The sequence below is a fragment of the Stigmatopora argus genome, chromosome 8, assembly GCF_051989625.1.
Source record: "Stigmatopora argus isolate UIUO_Sarg chromosome 8, RoL_Sarg_1.0, whole genome shotgun sequence".
Classification (NCBI taxonomy): Eukaryota; Metazoa; Chordata; class Actinopteri; order Syngnathiformes; family Syngnathidae; genus Stigmatopora; species Stigmatopora argus.
The window spans coordinates 4,470,521-4,495,947 of record NC_135394.1 but is presented as its reverse complement, the minus strand read 5'-3'; the positions used below and the strand labels follow the sequence as shown (position 1 = coordinate 4,495,947).

General features: G+C 38.5%; 2 protein-coding genes across 2 annotated transcripts; both read right to left on the bottom strand.

Annotated features, from left to right (window-relative positions):
• Positions 1 to 1,477: 1,477 nt before the first annotated feature.
• Positions 1,478 to 7,537, bottom strand: pdcb (phosducin b). The gene is made up of 4 exons (XM_077607372.1): positions 7,374 to 7,537; positions 6,240 to 6,286; positions 5,798 to 5,946; positions 1,478 to 2,584 (listed from the first exon to the last, which is right to left on the bottom strand). Exons 2-4 carry the CDS (start codon positions 6,280 to 6,282, stop codon positions 2,069 to 2,071), a joined length of 708 nt encoding a protein of 235 aa, XP_077463498.1. The 5' UTR covers positions 6,283 to 6,286; positions 7,374 to 7,537; the 3' UTR covers positions 1,478 to 2,068.
• A 13,109-nt stretch (positions 7,538 to 20,646) lies between these two features.
• Positions 20,647 to 24,857, bottom strand: ptgs2b (prostaglandin-endoperoxide synthase 2b). Its single transcript, XM_077607371.1, has 10 exons — positions 24,716 to 24,857; positions 24,507 to 24,623; positions 24,277 to 24,420; positions 24,046 to 24,189; positions 23,518 to 23,699; positions 23,353 to 23,436; positions 23,029 to 23,275; positions 22,284 to 22,570; positions 22,052 to 22,199; positions 20,647 to 21,495 (listed from the first exon to the last, which is right to left on the bottom strand). The coding sequence occupies exons 1-10, from the start codon at positions 24,774 to 24,776 to the stop codon at positions 21,083 to 21,085; spliced, it is 1,827 nt and encodes a 608-aa protein (XP_077463497.1). The 5' UTR covers positions 24,777 to 24,857; the 3' UTR covers positions 20,647 to 21,082.
• Positions 24,858 to 25,427: the final 570 nt, after the last annotated feature.

Below are 25,427 nucleotides of genomic sequence, written 5' to 3'. Positions count from 1 at the left end.
TACCAGCTTGAGCCTGCCTTGTCAGATGTGGTTATGTGAAATCACAGGTGTATATCAAAAGATAATTATATTTGTAACTGGAAAATTTTAATCACCTGCAAATTAATTTGGAATTAATTCATATCCGGAGACATATTACTGAACCTTGATACATTAATACATAATAAATTCATTCATTTTCAATACTGCAATTCCAGAGCCTGGTTCTTATCCTATAGATTAATCAATATAGTTACATAAGAGTTACATATAAACACTATTGACATTATAATATAAAATAATGTTATTAATTTAAGACTCTCACACCCATACCTTGGGGCAATTTAGAGTGTCCAATCAGCCTACCATGCATGTTTTTGGAATGTGGGAGGAAACCGGAGCACCCAGAGGAAACCCACGCAGGCCCAGGGAGAACATGCAAACTCCACACAGATAGACATGACCTGGATTTGAACCCAGGACCCCAGAGCTGTGAGCCCGACACACAAACCACTCATTCCATCGGGCCACCCCTTACATGTGCATGATTAGTGCATAAAAATCCTACACAGAACTAATATTTCATCTGCAAGAGTGCTATCACCTTCCCTGGTGCAATGACACTTTATTATAGTAAAAAAATAGGCAAGCTCTTTGGGGTCAACCACACAAACCTGCCCTTGCTACATCCCAAACCAGGGGGTCCTCCCCCCTGTTAGAGAAGAACTGATTTTAAGCCATGATAAAAATTGGAGGTGATGGATTAATGAGTCTAGACTGAGGGGCTGGCAAAGAGACAATAACATCAAGCTAGCGTGATCATCTGGTAATTCCCTCAGTTATTCAAAACTAAAAGAGGATCAGGTAGAATCAGCCAGGCGCACTTTTAAAAGGAATAACAAAATTAACTAAAACGTGAATAACAAATCTGATCTTGGAGATGTAATGTAAAAAAAAATAGTTTAAACATTCCATCTTTCCTTTTGGAATACAACTAACCATTCAACCAGAGAGAACCCAGAATCTTGTGATTGTGAGATAGGACTGTCAAGCACTACCTTACTGTGTTGGGAAATTAAAACTGAAGAAGAACACAAGAAAAAAACCCTCTCAAACCTCTATATTTTCCTTTTCATATGCTTAAAGTATATTTGTTAACAATAATAATAATAATCGGACATAGGCTTTGTCATCATCATTGACTTGACAAAAGCCTAATTGTCATCATACCCAGCTGCGTATGACAAAATTGGTAAATATATTCCTGTATACTCCAATATTCCTATGAAACTAAAATGATTGTTAATACTACAAACATGCAAAACAGCAATAATTTGGATTTTCTTAAAATGGTGTCCTTATATAGATAAATGTTAAAGACTGACATTTTGACATGCGCTTGTGATTGAAGTAAATTGTGTTCTCCAGATTTATGGGCATATTCACTGTATTACTGTCAAAATGTATGGTGTGTTTTCCAATAATCATTGCAAGAATATGATGATAGTCCAAGAATTGTTTGGTTTTATTAAATACTGTAATGCATAAACATAATACTTTATTTTCAAATACATTTACTCATACATTCAGATGTGTTTACACTCAATTTTGCGCTAACATTTCTTTGGTAAAATTATGTTACCAAAAACAGCCCTTTTTTTTTAACTATCAAAACAATCTTATGTATCTTAGTATAAATTTGGGATTTATAAACAAATCCAGTAAAGTACTAAAAGACTTTGAAATATTGCATTATGCACTTTTCCATTAAGTGTTTGAAATATTATAACATTGCAAAACAATGATCTTTTTCACTAAAGTGCAATTAACATTAGCTTGGTTTGACTTTTTCTTGGGTGATGCTGATTCAATGATTTAAAACACAAATCCAGTCTAATTTCTCGAACCAGATTGGGGTACACCCATGCCAGAGAAACCTTTGCCATTGCGATGTCAAAATAGCCTCTCAAAAACCCCTTCTCCACCACAGATTTAGTTATCTTTTGATATGAAAATAATGCTTATTAGGCCCTAGTTACAACTCACCAGAAAACTTTGTTTAGTTTACTTAGCAGTCACAAGCAATTGATTATTCTACATCATTTTCCTCTTCTTCAGTGGTCATAGGTGCCTCTTTCTCTGGCAGCAAACCATAACTGTTGAGGAAGGTCTCCACGTCTGTAGCAAAGAACTCTTCGCTTAGGTGCTGTGTGCAGGCCAAGAAGTTCCCCAGCAGTTCACCTGCCTTGTAGACCAAAAGCGTGGGTAACACCTCATCTGAAAATCTCTCAGCAGCACCTGAGGAGACGGCATCAATCCTGCAGAATTTAACAGTGGGATACTCTGTGGCCAGGCAGTCGAGGCAATTGTTGAGCTCCTCACAGCCTTTGACTCCTATCTTATAAATGTGGACTACGACCACTGTGCTGTGATGTTCCTTCTCGATGACTTCAAGGAACGCCTCACCACTGTCCAGGTCGTGCACGCCTTCAAACTTCGGCCCAAAGCTGAGCTTGTCATGCATTTCCTGCATGCAACGTTTTCTGTATTTCTTAAGACAGCTCTCATCCTCCTCCTTAAGGAGTTCATATTCTTGCACACTCATCTGAAAGTAATTCCAAATGTATGGTTTATTATTTTTATGATATGTTTAGCAATTATTTTGCATGGATTAAAATAGCAGGGACAATAGATTATAGTTTTCAAACGTACACTCATATTTACAAAAGTACTGTGGTATATTAAAAAACAAATGCTAACACTTAAACACATAATTAGACATACACTACTGTTTACAGTTCCAAAATGTATCATAGATGCAGCAACATGCTGTAGCTCACATGTGTCAAAGTGGCGGCCCGGGGGCCAAATCTGGCCCGCCGCATCATTTTGTGTGGCCCGGGAAAGTAAATCATGAGTGCCGACTTTCTGTTTTAAGATCAAATTAAAATGAAGAGTATAGATGTATATTAAATTTCCTGATTTTCCCCCTTTTAATTCAATAATTGTAATTTTTTAATCAATTTTTTTCTATGTTTTTAGTTCAAAAATCATTTTGTAAAATCTAAAAATATATATAAAAAGCTAAAATAAACATTGTTTTCGATCTATAAAAAACTGAATATTCAGGGCTTTTAATCCAGTTCTTTTAATCCATTGATAAAAAAAAAATCTAAATATTATATCTAAAATGGTCCGGCCCACGTGAAATCAAGTTGACGTTAAAGCGGCCCGCGAACCAACCCGAGTCTGACACCCTTGCTGTAGATCAGGGGTCACCAAACTACGGCCCGCGGGCCGTATCCGGCCCGCCGGCACATTTGGACCGGCCCTCTGAACAATACCAGTGACGCTATCGGATTTTTTTTTTTATTTTTTTTAATTTTTATTTTTTATTTTTTTATTTTTGTTTATTTTTTTTATTTTTTATTTTTTGGGATGCGGCCCGCCGGCACATTTGGACCGGCCCTCTGAACAATACCAGAGACGCTATCGGATTTTTTTTCCTATTTGGCCTTGAAGACTGGGACGTTTTAATCTTGTGTTTGGTTCATTGCACCCCTGCTGAGCCCACAAATCATCCCAGTGAAGCGGGGCTTCGCATTGCTTCTTTGGTGACACGCGCGGGGAGAGTGTTTCCCTTTGATGCATGCGGGCACGTCCACCGTTGCATGCACGAGCAGTGTTACCGAGACATCGGGACGATCGCAGGTGAGGGCGAAGCCCTGGGACCATCACGGACTATTCAAGCATATTAAAACTGCAACCTGTTTGAGAACGGAATAATGGCGAAAAAGTTAGGTGAGAGAAAAATTGATTCAGAATGCAGGGTACTTAACCTGGAGTGGACAAACGATTATTTTTTTGTTCAATGCAAAGAAAAGGCTGTTTGTCTCATTTGTCAAGAGACGGTGGCGGTATTCAAAGAATACAATCTTTGCCGACACTATGAATCCCGTCACAAAGACAAGTACGATAGATTGCAAGGCCAAATACGAGCAGACAAACTCAAAGCGAAAAAGTGGACTACTATCTCAGCAGAACCAGGCATCCGTTCGGGCCAGCTTTTGGGTTGCTAAATTGATAGCAAGCAGCGGTAAGCCTTTCACTGATGGAGAGTTTGTTAAGAAATGTATGGATACTGTCGCGGAGGAGGTGTGTCCCGAGAAGAAAGATGCATTTAATGCCGTAAGTCTGTCAGTGAGTACAATGACCAGACGCGTTGAAGAAATCGGGAGTAATGTATATGCCCAGCTGCAGCAGAAGACGAAATAATTTGACTTTTTTTCATTAGCACTGGATGAAAGCACGGACGTGCAAGACACAGCGCAACTGCTCATTTTTATTCGTGGAGTTAGCGCAAACTTTGAGATTTGCGAGGATCTGGCAGCCCTCCAAAGTCTCAAAGGGACTACAACGGGAGAGGATATTTTTGACAAAGTGTGCCAAACCATGGAGAAGTTGGACCTGGACTGGTCAAAGCTAGCTAGCATCACGACTGACGGGGCTCCTAGCATGGTGGCCGAAACTCGCGGTCTAATAATGGGACGCATGAACCGGGAGTTGGAAAAAAGGGGTCTCACCGCCCCGATACGAGTCCACTGCCAAATTCACCACCAAGCACTGTGCTGCAAAATGTTGACGTGATTCTGTTATGACGGTTGTGGTGTCGTGCATAAACTTCAGAGCAAAGGGAGAAGATTGTGCATGGCACAACAGAAAGTTAATGTTCCATGGCTTTTTTTTCTATGAAGAACCCAGAGAGAGTTATTTAGTTATTATTTATTTCATGAATAGTGTTATTTATTTCCAGTTTTTTCTGTGAAGAACTCAGAGAGGGTTATTTAGTTATTATTTATTTCATTAATAGTTATTATATGTTTCCTGACTTTTTTTCTGTAAAGAACCTGGAAAGGGTTATTTAGTTATGTGTGGCTTTCTGGAAAACAATAAAAAAAAATTAAGCTCCCCTACGATCGTCACACTTTTTCTGTTACAAACTGACACCGGCCCCCCATCAGAGAAGGGAAAAGTTATGTGGCCCTCACAAGAAAAAGTTTGGGGACCCCTGCTGTAGATGAACAAGAAATTAGTGCACCCCGATATACTGACATACAGTAACTACTTTATGACTATATTAGTTAGTATATAAAAATAGCAAGTAGCTTAATGTGCCATGATTCACACTTGAGTTTGATTGCCTTTCCTTAATATGACTTCAATCATTTTCCGTACTACTTATACTCACAAAGGTCGCAAGGGGTGCTGGAGCTATTCCCAGCCAATAAGGGCAACAGGCACTGAATTGGTTGCCAGTCAATCGCAGGGCACTAGGAGAGAGATGACATTTTCACCCTCACAGTCATACCAAGGGGCAATTTAGAGCAGTGATGGCCAAGTCCGGTCCTTGAGACCCCCTTTTCCATATTTCCCTCCTCTACCACAACTGAATCAAATGATCATCTCATCAGCAAGCTGTCTATAAGCTTCATACCGATCCCGATTATTTGATTCAGGTGTGTTGGTGGAGGGAGACATGGAAAGCAGACTGGATAGGGGCTCTCGAGGACCGGACTTGGCCGCCCCTGATTTAGAGTATTTAACCAGCCTTCCATGTATGTTTTTGAGGTGGAGGTGGTAACCGGAGTTGTTAACTACTTATTTATTTATTAGTTATTGTTATTATTTATTTGTCTGTTTGTTTGTTATTGGGATTGTGAACTGCGTGGTGAGGCTTTAAATCTCATTATACAGTATAATGACAATAAAAGCATTCAATTCAATTCAATGTTTGCAACTCTTCGATGCAAATGTGTACCTTGCGATTAAGATTTGATCTTGCGTCATCCTTTTTCCGATGAGGGGATGACATTTGTCTGAGCAGTTCCCGTTTTGCAGTTGGCAGGTTTTCCTGGTCCATGCTCTCCAACTTAAACCTCCTCCAGTCATTGATGACACCCTTTGGACCTTTGAAATAATGAAACATAGTATCACATAGTTGAGTTTGAGTAGTAGTCTCACATGGCAAGCAGTATCTGTCTTCTGTTTAATGCTTAAATGGTGATTTAGAGAGTAATTGGTCATGTTCATCTCAAGAAAGCCTATTCATTCATTGTACACGTACAACATACTTCCCATTTCATTGCCATGGGGAATGCTCAGAGGACTTAACCCTCGGTTTTAATTATAATTGACACAAAGTATTTGAGAGACTGGTTTAAAATGTAATATATATATTTTTAGAATACTGTTTCACTCACCTGTTTGGGTTGCTGTTTCCTCCAGGTCAAGCAGATCACACATGTTTCTGTGTAAAGCAAAGAACGACCATATAAGGGGATTAGGCACTTGGCGTGACAGTAACTACCTATACCTAGTTAAGATATTTTTATGCAAGTCCATGTTTGACTTTGCTATTAGATAGATCTGTCTAGATTTGTTTACTAAGTGATTCCCGTGATATGTATTCATTCATTGATTCATTCGTTCATTTTCTGTAACTCTTATCCTCACAAGGGTCACGGGGAGTGCTGGAGCCCATCCCATCTGACTTCGAGGAAAAGGTGGGGGACAACCTGAATTGGTGGCCAACCAATCGCAGGGCACCCATGATACTTAATTAAAGTAATTCTGGATTAGGAGGATTAGCAGGCGATTGCTTAGTGGCTTTATTAGTCCCAGAAATACTGCCTTTAAAGTGTTTAGCGAGTTGTCAAATGAACAAGAATTACATAAGCAATATTTGGCATTAATAGGGCTTTAAATTACACTATACTATACATGTTTTTATAAGGTGAAATATGAACAGAGTTGCAGTCATGCCAATGTCGCACCAACTTTTCTTTATGAATATCTATTGACTTGGTGATGCTTTGATTTTTATTTGACAATTTGACTAGTAGCCAGATTTTCTACAATCAAAATCTCATGGGATGGAATTGCCACAGTGACAAAATAACATCATATTCCTTCTTATGTGCAGCTATAAAGAGGATCTGTGCTGATGTTTTTTCTTACTGGGGACATTTTCCTTGATTAGTTCTAGCTGGAAGTCATGAAGTCCTGGATGAATGTTTTATTGTTTCATTTGCGGATGTGCTTATGTATTTGAAAAAGACCAAAACGCAATGATTTCATGGAGTAAAGTTGGGCCCATGACAGTGACAAAATAAACTGCTTTAGGTTTTGTTCAAGATCTGACTCAAATAAAATCTCTCAGTATCATAATCATATAATCTAACTTTAAATTTCAAATAAAAAGTGGTGAAAATGGTAAAGAAAGTAGCATAATGACCTAAAGAATTTCAATCTAAACATTAAGAGATTGTAAACCAATACCTAACATGAAGAATATAAGATGTATGATAGCATTTAGATAGAAATAAATTTCTTACCTTTCGCAATTATATCTTTTCTGCAAAGAAACGTTGATCTGGTCTCCACTCGATCCTTAAAGGAATTGTCTGTCACTGCTTGGTGTGTTTGGTGTTTTTGCGTGCTTGCGTTGCTTCTACCCAGCCAATCAGCAGGATCTTTTGGAGATTTGAAAAAAAAAAGATGCTATGGACCCAACGGAAATAGATCCTAAGAGGATTTCACTTCGGGAATTAGAAGCCTCCACTTGAGACAGGGCCCAAGTAAATGAGTGCGAGAACTAAAGAGAGCAGGAGAGAGACTGAGAGAGAGAGAAAGCGAGAGAGACTATTGATAAATATTCTCATCAATAAGGCATCTGATTTGGTCCCTACATTAAAGCATCATTACAGGATTGTCTTTCAGGTTTTCCCTCTTGACAAATCGTGTCCTCAAACAGAACAAATCACAAGATTTCACGGAAGCAAGGACACGATTCTTGAAATGTTAAAAGGATGTCTTGTTTGTAATTCAATGAAGTATCTCTGAGGCATTCACAGAGTCACATGAAATGAACACATAATAGTTAGCTCACAAAACATAAAGCACCTCTAGCTAAAGATGCTCCATCACGTGACTTTTCAACACAAAAGTCCTTCTGTTGTCTATGAGCTCTATTTTTTTTTATTAATTCACTCACATTTTCTGTAGCTTTGCAAAGGCGGAAATACCTATTATGGCTTTTTTAAAATTTAATTTCTGAAAATATCCTTGTGGATGATGTGATGTTGATGTATGTGCTTAATATATAGGCTACTGTACAAAATGTGCATCACATAAATTTGTTTTCACCTTTGACCACACAAATTCACTCCAAAAAGATACAGCATTATCACTTGCAAAACACCTAAAAGCTAAGTATACAACGACCTAATTTACTTTGATTATCTCTATGTTCTCGATTATCTAAAAATACTGACTGAGTCACCAAAGGTTTTTTTATAGTAGGTTGTGGAATTGTGTTTGACTTTTGTGTCCTGTCTCTCTGTCCATTTGTGTCCTGTATCTATTGGCTTAAAGGATTAGCAGACTTTTTAAATTCAGAAAAGCGACGCATGTCAGGGGGGCTTTTCATCATCTCATTCTCTACGTAAGCACTTGATGCTTAAAATGGAATAAAGTAGACAGTTGAGCAGAACATTTTCCAAGAATGGACAATATGGTAATACGTGAGCAGCGCTGTTTTTATATATATATATATATATATATATATATATATATATATATATATATATATATATATGTATATGTGTATATATATATATATATATATATATATATATATATATATATATATATATATATATATATATATATATATATATATATATATATATATATACATATACATATATATAGTATTTGATTTGGCCTCACAGTTCTGGGGTCGAGGTTCAATCCCAGTCCTCATTATGTGGAGTTTGCATGTTCGCACAGGCTTGCGTGGGCTTTCTCTGGGTTCTCCGGTTTCCTCCCACATCCTAAAAAACATGAATGATAGGGTGGTTGAACACTAAATTATCCCCATAGGTATGAGTGTGGCCGTGAATGGTTGTCCGTCTCCTTGTGCCCTGCAATTGGCTGGCCACCGATTTAGGCTGTCCTCCGCCTGGTGCCCATACTTGGCTGTGATAGGCTCCAGTACCCCACGCTACATAATTTTTAATACATTGAGATTGAACATCAACTTGTTTTTCCAATATTTAACTGCCGTGTTAATTAAAGCTGTCCCTGTGGCTTACAACAACCTTGAAATACTGCACATTATGATGAATAAAACCAGGGCCCCATTTTTTATGGTATTCTACGGGGAGATCCCAGCATTTTTGTGATACTTAGTGTTAAAGATTGGAAACCACTGTTTTAAAAAGTCTTTGAAAACTGAGCTGTAATTCCTGAGCAATTCTGTAAAACCATATGATTAAAGTCTATAATTTTCCTTTGCCTGCCAATGATTTTTTTCTTCTAACACGTTTATATCACCACTGTTACCGGGAAGGATTGTGATTCTTCCTATATTTTGATAACTCCAGGCTATTGCAGTGTTATCGGAAACGCTCCTAAATTCCTTTCAGCTTAACATGACGTTCTGTTGTTCGGTAGGTCTGTTTTAACATGCAACGTAGTCGCCTGAATAAGAGGGCCCATAAAATGCTCAAATACAAGTATAAAAAGTACTGACCAGAACGCATTTGTTTCTCGTGGCTTGTTTTTTTAAAAATCAATTAAAATAATGATTAAAAAATCACTACAAATATTTTGCTTGTTCCCTGCAATGACAGTATCATAAACATCTCTTTTTTCAACATCAATGCATAACAGGCATGTCTGCTTGACTGAACTTCTCAGAAGAGTTCTCTTTAATCCACAAATCCAGATTGTATCATTTTTTCAGAAAGATAGTCTTGGAACTTTGGACAGCATCTCAAATACTCATTTAATTTATTAGCAATTTATGTAATGAATGAAAATGAATGAAAAAATAAATTATTCAATCAATCTTCCTTACAGCTTATCCTCACAATGGTTGCAGGGGTGCCACAGCCTATCACAGCCAACAACAGACTGTAGACAGGGTTCACCCTGAGTTATTTGCCAGCCAATCGCAGGGCAAAAGGCGATGAACCACCTCCCATATCTAGGAAGAATTTGGAGTCATCAGCGTACCATGAATGTTATTAGGATGAGGGAGGAAACTGGAGTACCCAGAGAAAACCCACGGAGGCATGGGTAGAATATGCAAATTTACACAGGAAGGCAAAAACCAGCCAGGGATTGAACCCTCAATTTCAGAACATTGAGCAGACATGCTAACCACTCTTTCACCATGCCATGAATGAATGAATGAATGAATAAATACTAATAGTTATGATTTTTGTTGTTTATTAAATTCAAGGAACAAAGTTACAATGGACATCTCAACTCTCAGGGGCTCGAGGGTTGGAAACAAAAGTGAGACATCAATATAGTCAAAACAAATGAAGGTCTGAAAGTCATGTGCAGCTCAAGGTGTTTTGGATCTTCTTTGTTTTGGCCACTCCAAGCAGTCCAAGGTGTTATGGCTTCTCTTTGTTTAGTCTAACTAAGGTTCTCGGGAGCAAAGGATTTACTTTGTTGCAAGCAAACATATAATAAGATGAAACTAAGTTTAATAGTAAAGCAAAGCATATTCTTCATTGCAAGCAAATATATAATAACGTGAAACTCACAATCCTCTAATGATAATGAGCAAAGTTTAATAGTAAAGCAAAGCATTTTCTTCATTGCAAGCAAATATATAATAATGTGAAACTATCCTAAACTAATCCTGACAGATAGATTGAATTTCATTTGACACAAAGGGTCAAGCGTTTCATTGATGATACAAAGTCTCTTTATACACTTTTCTCTGTAATGTTTATCACTTGATCTTCAAGGAATCGAGTTACGTGTGAGGGAGGAAGGGAATATATAGGATAAATATTATGACCTATTCTTTAACATTCATGACTACAGTATTATATTACATTCAGGGTCCCAATTGAAGGACAGCTTAAATTTCAAGGGAACATGTGAAGGTTTTTTTGTTTTTTTGTTTTGTTTTTGTCTTTGTATCCACGCAGTCCACTGGGAGGAGCCACAGTAACACAATACAAACTACACAATGCCTCAAATGACCACCATGTCTGTAAAGGAGCCATTGAATATAAGAAAAGGTCGTTTAAAAAAAAAAAAAAAAATTATCTGCCACTGAAATGTTGGGGCCCCAAGTAGTATTTTTTTCATTTAAAAGTTAAATGAATAGAGAAAGCACATAAGGGCAGAGCTATGAGTCAATGATAACATTGAGAAGCTGAATATCAAAATGAAGTGATATGCACGTGACGAGGATGGAGGAAGAGCATGAATATGTGGTTTAATTTTTAAAGGATTAGACCTCAAGGAAGGCGCGACAACAGATTATAAAATAACGCACACAAGGATTTTCTGCATTTTCTCTCTGAGTGGGAAAAATGTAACAAGATCATTTGAAGTGCATGATATTAAGTATTGTGTGAGTATCCAGAATACATTCAGTGGTTAGCGCGTCGGCCTCACAGCACTGGGGTCCTGGGTTCAAATCCAGGTCCCGTCCACTTGTGTGGAGTTTGCATATTCTCCCCGGGCCTATGTGGGTTTTCTCTGGGTACTCCAGTTTCCTCCCACATTATAAGACATGCATGGTAGGCTGATTGGAGACTCTAAATTTCCCCTAGGTATGAGTGTGAGCGTGAATGGTTGTCCGTCTCCTCGTGCCCTGCAATCGGCTGGCCACCGATTCAGGGTATCCCCCGACCACGGCCCGAAGTCAGCTGGGATAGGCTCCAGCACCCCCGTAACTGTTGTGAGAATAAGCAGTTCGGAAAACGAATGAATTAACATTCCATTGAAAATAAAAGTTACTTGTAGTAATTCATAACAATATCGTTCAACTTGCTGAGTTTATTATTATGCACTAAATAAAGTACAAAATATTTACTTTATGTTATATATATATTTTGTCCCTCCTTTATCTATTTAAGATCCAAATGAGGATGTAGCGGTTCAGAAAATGAATTAATCCATAATACACATTTCCTTACATAAGATGAATCCATTTGAAAGAACATAATGGGAATTTAATTCTGTATAATAATAATAATCATAATAAAAATCTGGCAAAGCATTGAACCATTACATGAACATGTATATCAATATTTGCTATTTTTCAGTGATTATATTAATACATTAACTTGGGATTTTGGGCACCTTTTCACCAATCTGGTGTCCTACAAGTGCAATCAGTGGATTGGAGTCAGGTGCTTCTTGTTTTCTGCAGAAATCTCATTGGTTAAACTGTCTGTGCTGGATCGTTTGGAACAAAAACCTGCACCCACAGTGGCCCTCGAGGACTGGTTTGCCCACCCTTGGCCTAGAGTGCAAACATTTACCCTACCAGTAGATGAGTTTACATGTAGCTGTTTATCGCGTTTAGTATTTTAAGCAGGAAATAGTTCTCACTTGAAACCAATTGTCCGGTTTCACATAAACTTCCTGCTTAGCTTTCACTCTAAATTTCACTAGTCATTCATGTTGTTAGAGCGTGACTCTGTAGATACATTTACATCTATTGTATGAATAATAATTTTTTATATTATTCAACATGGGAGGCCAGTGACCGAGTGGTTAGCGCGTCGGCCTCGGAGTTCTGGGGTCGATTGCCAGGTCGGTCCTCACTGTGTGGAGTATGCATGTTCTCCTCGCATGTTCTCACATGCAAGGTAGGCTAGTTGAACACTCTAAATTGCCCCTAGATATGAGTTTGACCATGAATGGTTGTCCATCTCCTTGTGCCCTGCGATTGGCTGGCCATCGATTCAGGGTGTCCTCCATGTGTGCCCGTAGTTAGCTGGGATTGGCTCCAGCAACCCCTGCACCCCGTTGTGCAAATAAGCGGTTCAGAATAGATGGATGGATGGATTTTTCAACAAATGATGGATAAAATGAATATAACCCACCTGTGTGCTGCATTTATTTCCTATTCACGCTCTTTAAAGAGGCACGATAGCAGTAAAATACTTTGAAAAAATCTAAGTGACACATTTTTTAAATATTCAGGGGTATTGAAGTGATTTTTTGAAAAGTAGAACGTGGCAAAAGAATATTATTTCTGTCATCAGTGTAACAACACTCACCCTTTACTAGAAGAATTGAATCCATCATATAACCAATGGAATTGTAAAACACAAGTGAGGTTTGTGAAAATCTGTGAGTAATCATAGGAAGATGTTAGAAATACGTATAATGTTTTTCTTTTACTGTTACACGCTTTTCTGACGTTGTAACAGATGACTAAATGATGCATTGTTTACTAAAACCTCCACTTCAGTGAACTGTTTATGTTTCTTGTTTGAGTCAAGTTTGCTATAAACAGAACCGGCCAGCTGTTTTAAACTAAATTTATTCAAGACTTGTTGGTAGCCTAATAAATGAATTTTGTGCGTGCAACATTATCCTTCTCATCTTAAGTGACATAAACAACAATCTAAAGTGTTGTCTTTCAAATTGTATCACAACGTCAACACAATAAGAGAAGGACATCAAAGAATTGCATGAAAGATCTTTATTTATTTATTTTTTAACCTTACCCTGACATGTTGTGGCAACAGAGCAAAGTATGTCATGGAAATATTTGGCCAGGTTAGGCTTGCTGAAGGTTCCAGAAGTCCTCGAGGGCCACTGTGGGTGCAGGTTTTTGTTCCAACTGATCCAACCAGTGGTGTGCCGTCAGGGCCTTCAAGGCCTTCTCTGCTGGCCTAAGAAATATCTGAATCACAGACTGATGTTAATTATATTTTGTCCATGAATACTTATTAAATAATTCCTAATTGTCTGTTAGCTTACTTTCATTGGTTTCCCCCCTGGTTGCACTGCTTCAAGATGTGTGTTTTCATATTGAAGCATTTAACCAATCACATTTCAGCCATTATTTGTTGCCAGGGTCAGAAATTTGCCTCAAGGCCTTCACAATCAGTTCTGCAGGCTCTGCTGCATTAAAGAAGTGTCGATAAGACTGTTGCTTTAACCAATCAGATTTCGAGTTGGCAACACCAGGCGTAGGGATACGTCATTGCCTTCTCGCAGGCATAGGGATACGTCATCGCTTTCACCAACTATGATTGGCTAGTGATAGAGTGGACTAGCCAGAGCTACCAAACTGTATCTGGAGCGAGCTGCACAAGCTAATATATTGTTGTGTTGATTTAAAGCCATTTTCAAGACGGACTTTTCAAGAAAAAAAAAGCTGGACATCATTAAGAAAGGTCGGACAACTCCAAAGCAAGCAAGCCTGTCAGAACCGGGAACGAACATTTTCAGCACTAAATCGAATAAAAACGTATGCCAGAAATACGACAGGACAGGCTCGACTTTCAGCATTAGCTTCAATGGCGATAGAAAATAAGTAAGAAAGAAAGGAGGATGGATATTGTGTACAGTTAAAAAGGATTTTTGGTGAGTAAAATATGGCTATATTCCTAAATAATATTTCAATTGTATGAGGTTATTATTGATGATTTTTTATGTGTCGCAGCTGTAGCTGCAGTAGAGGTTTTATAGCCATAAAATAGTTTTTGCTGAAGGTGTCACTAGGAAATGTACGGACCGCCACTGGATCCAACACAAATAGTTTAACCAATGAGACTTCTGCTGAAAAAAAGAAGCACCTGACTGCAATCCACTGATTGCACTTCTAGGATAACAGATTGATGGAAAGGTTTCCTCTTACCGGTTGAAACGAAAACCTGCACCCACTGCGGCCCATTCTGGACTAGTTTGGGGACCACTGCTGTAGACGTTCACTCGCCTGACTTCAGATTCAGATTCGAATCTCGGTGGTGGCGGTATGATTGTGAGTCCGGATGGTTGTATGTCTCTCTGCGTGACCTTCGGCTGACTGGCGACCATTCTAGGGCGTAGTCTGCCTTTTGCCTGAAGTCAGTGGGGATAGGGTCCGGCAACCCCCGCAATCCTTACAAGGATGCGCGGTATAGATGATGGAATCTCAATCTGCGAAAATAACATTTCACGAATGTAAGTGCTGCTGCTTTAGGTCTACGCCACTCATCCGAATTGAAATATCAAATTACAATAACTATGTATTCTCGTTTAAAATATCTAGCCCTTTTTATTTTTTTAAAACAGTGATTCATTTTCTGAACCGCTTTATCCTCACTAGGGATGCAGAGGGTGCTAGAACCTATCCCAGCTGATTTCAGGACAGAGGCGGGGGGGTCACCCTGAATTGGTCGCCAGCCAATCGCAAAACCCAAGGAGACGGACAACCATTCAAGCTCACACACAAACCTAGAGACAATTTAGAGTGTCCAATCAGCCTACCATGCATGATTTTGGAATGTTGGAGGAAAGCGGAGTACCTGGAGAAATTCCACGCGGAGCATGCAAACTCCACACAGGTGGACAGACCTGGATTTGAACCCAGGACCCCAGAGCTGTGAGGCCGACATGCTAACCACTCAAACCGCCGGGCCACCTTATTTTTTATACATTGTCCTATAAATAAGTACACATTGAGTTAAGTTAAAGACTTACCTTGTGTTGCCGTTAGTTACAAAACAAACAATGTTTCATTGTGGCGACATAACTTTAGGTATACAGTCAGTCACTGTTTTATCTTTTATGAGTAAAACAGTGTTTCGAAAGCGATCTATAAAAGTGGAAATCAGATAAGCTACAGCGGTACAGGTAAATCAACAGGTACATAACAGATACTTAGGGTGTGTCAAGGAGAGATCCCAGAATCACCGGATATTACTAACGGCTAAACCAGGGAGACACTAAACCAAATATTTGACATTCCTAAGGTATTTGTGATAACTTTCAGAGCTTAAAAAAACTGTAACAACACATAATAGGGTCTATGATGATATACAGTATATGGGTTGAACTTAACGTGAACTCATGTTATGCAAGGCACATCATATCTACACTCTGAATATTAAAGTCATTCATACTGTATGACTTTCAAAGAGTCATTACCTGTCTTCAGTTGAATAGATTGATCCTCCCTCCATGACTCTAATGTCATGGGTATGTGGTATCGTCTACGTTATGCTTCTCGCAATCCTTACATGGTTTCTATTGCGCGTGTCTGAAAGGTGAGTAAGTTTGGGTGGATAGTAAATTTTCAGATTGCCCTCATATGCAAGCTTCACAGCTGTTTTGTGTTATAGTTATGTTGCTATGTCACCCAGTGATACCGTGTGATAGAGAAGATGACACCACTGATTCCTGAACCTTGAAAAGATGTTGTTGTGCCACTTGGCAACGTCTCATCTCGTCTCATTTTCTGAACCGCTTTATCCTCATTTGGGTCGCGGGGGTGCTGGAGCCTATCCTAGCTTACTCCGGGCCAGAGGCTGGGGACACCCTGAATCGGTGGCCAGCCAATCGCAGGGCACAAGGAGACGGACAACCATTATGCACACTCACACCCATACCTAGGGAAAATTTAGAGTGTCCAATTCGTATGTGAGCAAGTAAAAAAAAAAGTGCATTGTTGGTCATATAGAGTAGTGTGCTGAAATGTTCAAATCGCCTTTAAGGTGAATACTAATAGAGATGGTGAGTCAGGTCATCCTCATGAATGACATTTTCCAGTTTAAATATTCCTGTGGATAAATAGACAATATTGAAGAATGAGAATGTAAATTTTCTCCTATTTTCAATTTCTAATTTGCTGTTACTATTTTGTCTACATAACACGTTTAAGTGGCCCAGTGGTTGAGTGATTACTGTGTTTGCCTCACAGTTCTGAGGTCGATGATTCAATCCCAGGTTTGCACCTTCCTGTGTGGATTTTTTATGTTCTCCCAGGACTTGCGTGGGTTTTCTTCGGGTACTCAGGTTTCCTCCTGTATCCCCAAAACATGCTTGGTCGGCTGGTTCAACACTCTAAATTGCCGCTAGGTATGAGTGTGAGCGTGAATGGTTGTCCATTTCTTTGTGCCCTGCGATTGGCTCAATTATGGACATTTTAAATACAGATTGTTAGTCAATTGATCTTGATTTTTTCCTTCAATGTTTACTTTAGATTCAGTCGAAAATTATTTGAATAATAATGATAAATAAATCAGTCATGTGATTGCCCAGAAGAAAAAAAAAGTTTAGTGTGTATGAACCAGTGAAGCCAGTGTTTTTTGTAACAATGACATCACATATGTTTTCCCTTAGGCAATTTAAATGCCTCACAGAGAAATCACACAAAAACATACAAGACAAAAGTTTCACGTAGTATGATGTTAAGCTCTATAGACTTTTAAACTTGAGTTTCAGCAATATTACTTAGATATCCTAATTTGGCTGCCAAGTAGAATGATAAAACAGTTAATATATATACAAGAATCACACTTCACTGTTAATCAACCTGTTCAAAGGAAAATGAACACTTAAATTTATCAATATAACTCATTCCCAGTAAAATTTAAGATGGTCCTGAACCCATTATGTGTAGTTTAATTTTGTTGTTTTTTTAAGTTCATGTCCACCGAGTATGTATAATATCATCTTTAAAATACTTATGAGGATCTAAGACACTTTGACTTCCATGAGGACTGCACTAGATAAAAGATTGATGGTAACATAGCACAATGTCAAGTGTTTTCTTGAGTCATTTCTGTGTACACAAATGAAGCAAAAATAGTGTTCCAGGATATGGTGCAATACTGGTTAAGGGGGAATTTGGTCATCTTGAGTCCCCTCCGTCCAGTCAAAGTGACCAGTCTTATACATTCAGTTTGAAAATGTCCATACCATGGTACCAAAAATGATTTTTGTCCATATTTAGGTATAAAAATGACCTTAGAATGACGTGAGTTTATGGGTTTGACATAAATCATCATTTTGATTCACAAACAGAATTTGAGTATAACGCGATGTGGATGGGTGAATGTGAGAGCTTTAAGTTTACACGGCAGCTTGCATGAGCTCATGATTGATTCGAGCCCACACCTGCAATCCCTCACGTAACGCCCCTTTTCGCTCATCTTTGATCTGAGTTCAAAATTTAGGCAAAAAAAACCCAGCATATATTTCCTGGTCTCCCCCTAAACTGAACTCAAAGCCTGTTCAACCTGATTACACACTCACAAAGTGAGATGTGTCTATAGTCCATTCTCCTGGACCAGAACCTGCGCATGCCACGCATTTCTGTGTAATGGAAGAATAACAACACTCCTCAGGCGAGTGACCGTCTGGAAACCGAACAATGTGCGCACACAATTAGGTCATTTTCATGCCGTGATGGAGCAGGTATTTGTGAAAGGCAATCCTATGACTGGTCTTTTGGAAGACAAAAACTGACAGGCAGAGGAAGTAAGGCAGTTCAAATGACTACTGATGCACATGACTTATTGTGATTTACTGGGTTTTCTGTGAAGTCTTTACTTGTCTAAACTAATAGTCCAGAGTGAACAGGAAAAAGTGAGAGTGTTGTCTCTGTTGATGGGAAAATGTAGTTGTTATTGGTTATGTTTGAAGGGCATAATTGTCCGTGCCTTGACTCGCGACACTGTGACGACAGTCACGTCAACATTGTTTTCAATTTGTTTGATTTAGACTACGGCCCAAGAAAAATAATTGTCTTACACTGCCAGTCTCTGTGGCTGACGAATCATTTCCTATTCTTATCATATTTATTTTGGCTGCCATATCCTTACGCCTCATGTACAGTAAATCGTGTTGTACAGATTTCCTGGAAAAATACTTGTGTAAACATGGAATTTTTCTGAATCTTCATGAAAGCGTGAATAAAAGCAAGACATTTTAACATAGTAGTAGTAATAACTCACGGAAATTGGTAATCGGGAAGCCCATGTGGTTAAAACATCTGTTCTTACGTCACTCTAGTGGTTGTCTTGGACGACACTTTGGCTCTCCTCCGAGGAGGGGTCATCAGTTCATGCGACAATACTGGCAAGGCTTGTGAGTGTCTTAATAGTCGTTTGAACTGATGGAGAATGCTCAGAGATACCATGAAATGAACTGAATGAATGATTATAAATTACTGGCATGTTAGAACATCAAGCCCACAATTTAGAGGTCACCGATTATAATCCAGGCTTTTACATTTAGTCCCTTTGTCTGTATACAGACTTGCATGGAAATGGAAATGAAGCCACTAAACTGTCCAAAGGTCTTGAAGCCCAATTTTGATAATTCCAGGACAGCTGTTCATATTGCAAAGACATGGTCAAGGAAATGGATTCGTTACTACGCACGCATGTGCACAGTAAGACTCTGTCTTCACGAGTCATCCGTGTTTACTTACGGCTGTATGGCAAGGTCTCAGCTTTAAAATTCTGATTTTTCCTAAATGCAAGCTGGACTTATTTATATGTTGTTAAATAATAATAAAAACGTTTTTTTTTACCATACTAGGCTATGAGGTTTAAAAATGTTGTATCCGGTAGAGTAAAATTCTTAAGAGTTGCCACAAAAGTGTTTAATGCAGATAAGCCAGTTTTCACAGTCATTGATGCTCCAAGTCTGGGAATAGCACTGGGAATAATGCAGTTGTTTTCATCTTTAATAAACGCATACATTTATGTTGACTTTTTTTGCACATTTACTATCACATTAGAAAAGGAATGTTTGAGGATGATGCTGTTCTTTAAGATCATGATACATCTTGCCATTGAGCAGAAATTGTGAAAACACACATGTAAGGTCAATGCCATGAGCTGCAAATTGTCTGGATCTCAATCCAACTCATAATTGGTGGAGGAATTTGAGGAAAAGAATCCGAACCAAGGTTTCATCATCTAAAGATGATCTAGCAACTGCAATCAGAGGAAGTTGGAGTCATGTCGATGACGAGCACTCTCTTTGCGTGTCTCACCCACTTCAATAGCACAAGTGCCATGCCACAGGTGGTGAAAGAATTAGTTGTTTGCTTGATGATTTCATTAAATATTTTAATCAGAATTGAATGATTTCATTTTTTCCCCCATCTCGATCAGAAAATGTTATTGATCACTAAAATTATTATTCTCTAATTTCTTTTGCTTTTGTTTCTTAAACCCACAGAGTTGCCATTTGAATTTGCTCAAATTTGGTCTCATATCTGATGTTTTTTGAACACAATGAAAACACCTGTTAACATCCATCTGAGCAGGTGAGTGCATATTTTTTATCTATAAAACTTTTATTTTTAAATTTACATTTTAAAGTTCTTAAATTTTAATATTATGTCACTCTCTACAGCAAGGGTGTCAGACTCGGGTTGGTTCGCGTGCCGCTTTAACGTCACCTTGATTTCACGTGGGCCAGACCATTTTAGATATAATATTTAGATTTTTTTTTATAAATGGATTAAAAGAACTGGATTAAAAGCCCTGAATATTCAGTTTTTTATAGATCTAAAACAATGTTTATTTCAGCTTTTTTTAAATATATTTTTAGATTTTACAAAATGATTTTTGAACTAAAAACACGGAAAAATGGATTAAAAAATTACAATTATTGATTTAAAAGGAGGAAAATCAGGAAATTTAATATACATCTATACTCTTCATTTTAATTTGATCCTAAAACAGAAAGTCGGCACTCATAATTTACTTTCCCGGGCCACACAAAATGATGCAGCGGGCCAGATTTGGCCCCCGGGCTGCCACTTTGACATATGTGCTCAACAGCTTTCAGTGTGTCAATTTTGAAATAAACGCATTTAGACATGGATGTATTGGAAATAATTTAATTGTTAGAAATACTGTACAATCATCACAATAATATGAACCATTACAAATTTCACCATTCAAGTGCCTTATTTTATTGTCCATGTTAGCAGTCCAGATGTTAAGTAAAATTGACTGTGTTACAGTAAAACAGAAGACAATACATCATCACAAGTAGAAGATAAGCAGCACTCATCTTAAGAGACGTCAACAACAAAACATACACTACAATGGAATTGTAAACTAACTTTCAAGTATCAGGTATCACTGAGGTCATTTATTTAACAATAACTTATAAACTCTCCTTTAATAAATAAAGTCACACTCATTTATAGAAAACTATGTACAAACCTCTGCTTAAATTAAAATATCAGCTATAATAAATACCATAAATAATTACAAAATAAATAAATAAATAGTTTATTTAGGATAAAAACTCCTTAGAGCTCAGTAGTCCTTTCTTTCAAAATGACAGTAGGGTTAATATCACTAGTGCGCGAGGAGGATGTGCTCGAGTTGATGACAAAGGAGCCCGTATCTTCGATGTCAGGTACACGAAATGATGCTACTGGACAGGGTCCCCGCACATTATTGCACACAAGCTTCTGCAGAGATGCTGTATTAACAATGTCAAATCCTACACTGCCTCCAAAGGTGCTGGGCTTCCAGTATTCTGGTGAGCAGATGGGGTTTCCCATTAAGCCTTTTAATGAGAACGGTGCTCCCATCTCCACCATGGTCTCCCCAAAAATGGCATTGGGTCTGGGTTTTTCCACAAGTAGGCCAGGGTAGAACTCAACAGCGTTGACATCTCCGTAAAGCTCTTCTAGAATTGCTGCCATTTCTTTTTCCCCTGAAGACAGAAGAAGGAAATTAATTTTTACTGTTCATCAATCTACGTTTTAGTTTATTTGAGAAGACGCGCCTTAATTTTAGACTGGATACATAGTGTATATTTATGATAGGGAGGCTGGTTTAAAGTTAACATGTCTGCCACATTGCAAAAATACACTTTAAGTTTATTGGGGACTTTTAACAGCCCGTATATGTGAATGAGAATTACTGTACCAGTACTCAAAACAGGACGAGTTTTGTGAAAATAAATGGATGGAAGTATAATTTTACTACTATTTATTTTGTTCAAATGCAATTTCTGTTACGTGTTAGAATTTTCCTTTTCTTAGTTAAGTATCTTTTTAAAGTTTTCCACCTGTTCTAAACTGATGGAAGAAAATTCTTCTTTTACTTTACGTCTTATTCACAGGACAAAAACTCTTCAATCTTATTCTCAACATGAGATGAAAAGCAAGTCTCTAAACTAGTGAAAATGCTTTCATCCACATTTAAAGGTCAATTCTGAGTTCTACTATATGATAAACGGTAATCAAATAATGTAATGTTAAGCTCACCTGTCAAATCTTCAAATGACTTGTATGGAGCCATATTGAATCTTTTCCTGTAGGCGTTCAAAGACTGGTAACGCATTTTTCTGCTGTCCTCTATGGACTTAATAGACACATACATGATTGGTGCAGGAACATTCCGACCACCAGCAACCTAAAAAGCAGTGACAGAAAAGCTATTAAGCATTAAGTATTCCAACTGTGAATGTCATTGTCAATAAAAATCGCACAAACCCACCCTTCCAGCTATCTGCTTGGTGAAGGACTCGACCAGGTTGGCAATGCCGTGCGTGGTTACTACAGAGGTGTTGAAGACAAATTGTTTGTAGTTGTAGTTTTGCTCCTCAATGTGGAAGGAGTCGGGCATCAGTGGGTGCCAGTGGTACAGGGTGTTAAACTCCGATGCAATGCGGTTCTGGTACTGAAAACGCTGGCTGAACAGCAGCTCAGGATCAAATTTGAGTTTGAAATTATAGCCACTCAGGTGCTGCACGTAGTCCTCAATTACAATCTTGATGGTTTCTCCTGTCGGGAAAATATAAGGGTCAATATTGTTAAAGTAAATCGGCGGATTGAGATGACAATGTAACTTTAAGCAGTGAAAATGTCCTCCTGACGTAAATCCGGTTTCATAATGTGAAGGTTAAAACCCCTAGAGTGCGCAAGAGTCTCTGAGCTAGGTGATTAGTGAAACAGAACTTCCACTTTTGAATACTTCTTCTTTATTCTAACCCACATGTGTCAAACCGATTCCGCCGAGGGCCGCAGTGGGTCCTGGCCTTTGTTCCAACCGATCCAGTGCCAACATTTCAACCAATCAGGTGTCTTCTAAAATAAGTAGCACCTGACTTTAATTAACTGATTACACTTGCAAAAGTTATCCTCTTGTTGAGTTGGAATGAAAACCTGCACCCACTGCGGCCCTTTGAGGACCGTTTTGACACCCCTGAATAACCTCACAGCAGGTTTTCTCATCAACTCACCGATTAAAATCAGACGAGACGTCTGAAAGAGGCGTTCGTCATCCCAGTATGGATGGGTTTGCTTCAAAACATCACACACTCGGTTGTGTTCCCGCAGCCAAATGGTGGCATACATCATGAGCCCGGGGACCAGGCCGAAAGCCTCGTGGCCAACAGCAAAGCGGTGAGAGTCGGGGACATGAGGAGGATAGTGCATGTCAACGCCTACATCTTTAACTGTTGGAGGGTACATATCTCCATCCAGCATCTGTAATTACATATAATTATGAGACACATTTGCCATCTGAAAGGGAAGCTATTACCACACACTGTTTCACCATGTACCTGGTGTCTAAGTTTGCCGTCTTTAAAAAGCCTCAGTTTGTGTTGCTTCTCCAGGTTGTCTCCATAAATGTGACTGAGGTCGACCTAAACACATAATTCATATTTAATATATACACTGAAATTCTAAAGAATTTTCCCATGAGACAGCTGAAAATGTGCCCTTACCCCGTGTCCTTTTGCAAGTGTAAAGGCAGGACCTCTCTTCAGGTCGCTTTTAAAAAATTGATGAGTAAAGTGCTGAGCAAAGAATGCAAACATAAGGCTGGTGCCTTGTGGATCGGGGATGAACTGTCTCCTCATTAGGAGCTTCTCTGCAAGAACCTTGGCATCAGGGAGCTCTTTTTTACCTACATGAACAAATAAAACATGAAAGCAAGTTAGTCAAAGAACCTTGTATTCCTCGGCTGATCTAGCCATATTCTTTTCAGCACCATGCTACAATTAATAGTGAGCACTTGAAAATGAACACCAACAGTCACAATTGAGCTGGACTTAAAATAGGTTAACAAATCTGTTGAAAGAACCTGACTTAGCCAGTTTTTTTTAATCCACCCCCACAGAAATCCTGCCAAGACAGAAGAATTTCCATTTTCAAGACTACTTCCTCTGATGCAACGAGACTCAGCCAACCCTTACAAATGATTGAGGAATCTAAGAAAACAGGTTCTCTGAGGCAATGATAGGAACACTTACCTACTGCTCCCATAGGGGTTGGGCAATCCTGCAGCACTGGGGGTAGGGCTCTCGTATAGTACGAAAGGTTGGAATAGGCTTCCCAGTTTTTGTAATCGTAGTCTGCATTGTAGGTTGGCGGGCTGTCCACCATGTGTGAGCGGGCTACAAAATTTTAAAAAAAGAAAAGCTATTAGTCTTGCTTTCTTGAGATTCTATCACCTGGCAAGGCGCTCGGATCAAACCACTTACACGTCAACACATATTTCATGATGGCATCTCTGAGAAAAGAGATGTTGTTGATAATGTTCCAGAAGCCCTTAAAGTTTGTCAGAAGATTGTGGACTGTGTTGGGTGTTGGTTTCAGGAGCACTTTTACCCGGGTGAGGAATTCAGCTGTAACGATCCGATTTAAATGTTACTCACTCGAGCAATGCAATATACTGATAACACCAGACAGATTAGATGTATTATGTACTCACGTGTTGTACAGTTTTGGCCATAATAACCAGTGCGCGTGCAGTCACATTCATAAGCGTCAGATCCTAGGGCTGTGCAAACACCTCTGTTCTGGCATGGCTCTGAACAGCACACGTTTCCTAAGAAAAATCAACAGGCAAAGTCGTTCATAATACAGACTAACACATTAGATGCATTGGAGTTGCTGTTTTTTTCCTCTAATTTGACTTACCTCCCTCACACACAAGACCACCAAGAGACAAGAGCAAAAGCGTTAGAGTATATTGGTTCATACTCCAAAATCGGCGTGAAGTTTTGATCTTCTTTTGGGTCACACTGCTCTCCACCTTCACGCTGTAGCACCTCTCTGAGAGTTGAAGGCTTGAATGTCCCATCCTGCCCACGGGAGCACCTTTTAACTCCAGCCCGGTGACGTCATCACCACTTCACTCAACTGATTTTCAATTGAGTCATGCTGTACCTCCCCTTAGACATTACACCCCCCCCCCCCCCCCCACCACCGGAATGGGAGTAATACGCAAGAAAATAAGGGTTTCCTGTTTATAAAAATATTATTATTATAGTTATAATAATAATATGAATAATAATGATGATAATAATATCAATAACAACGATAATAATAATTATTATTATTATTATGGTTATTGTTATCATTATTATTGTTGGTATTATTATTATTATTGTTGGTATTATTATTATTATCATTATTACTATTTTTATTATTATTCCCATTTCTACTGTTACGTGGAAATCACTTTTTAACTGATTCTATAGAATATACCATAGATTCCCTTGCGATTTACTAATAGAAAAAAAAATCCTTAAAGGAAATGTTTGACACTTCTCTACGAGACTGAAGTTGAAGAAGATAGCGCATAAATATTATATTTTTTCTTCCGTATTAATAGTTTACGTGTCACTCT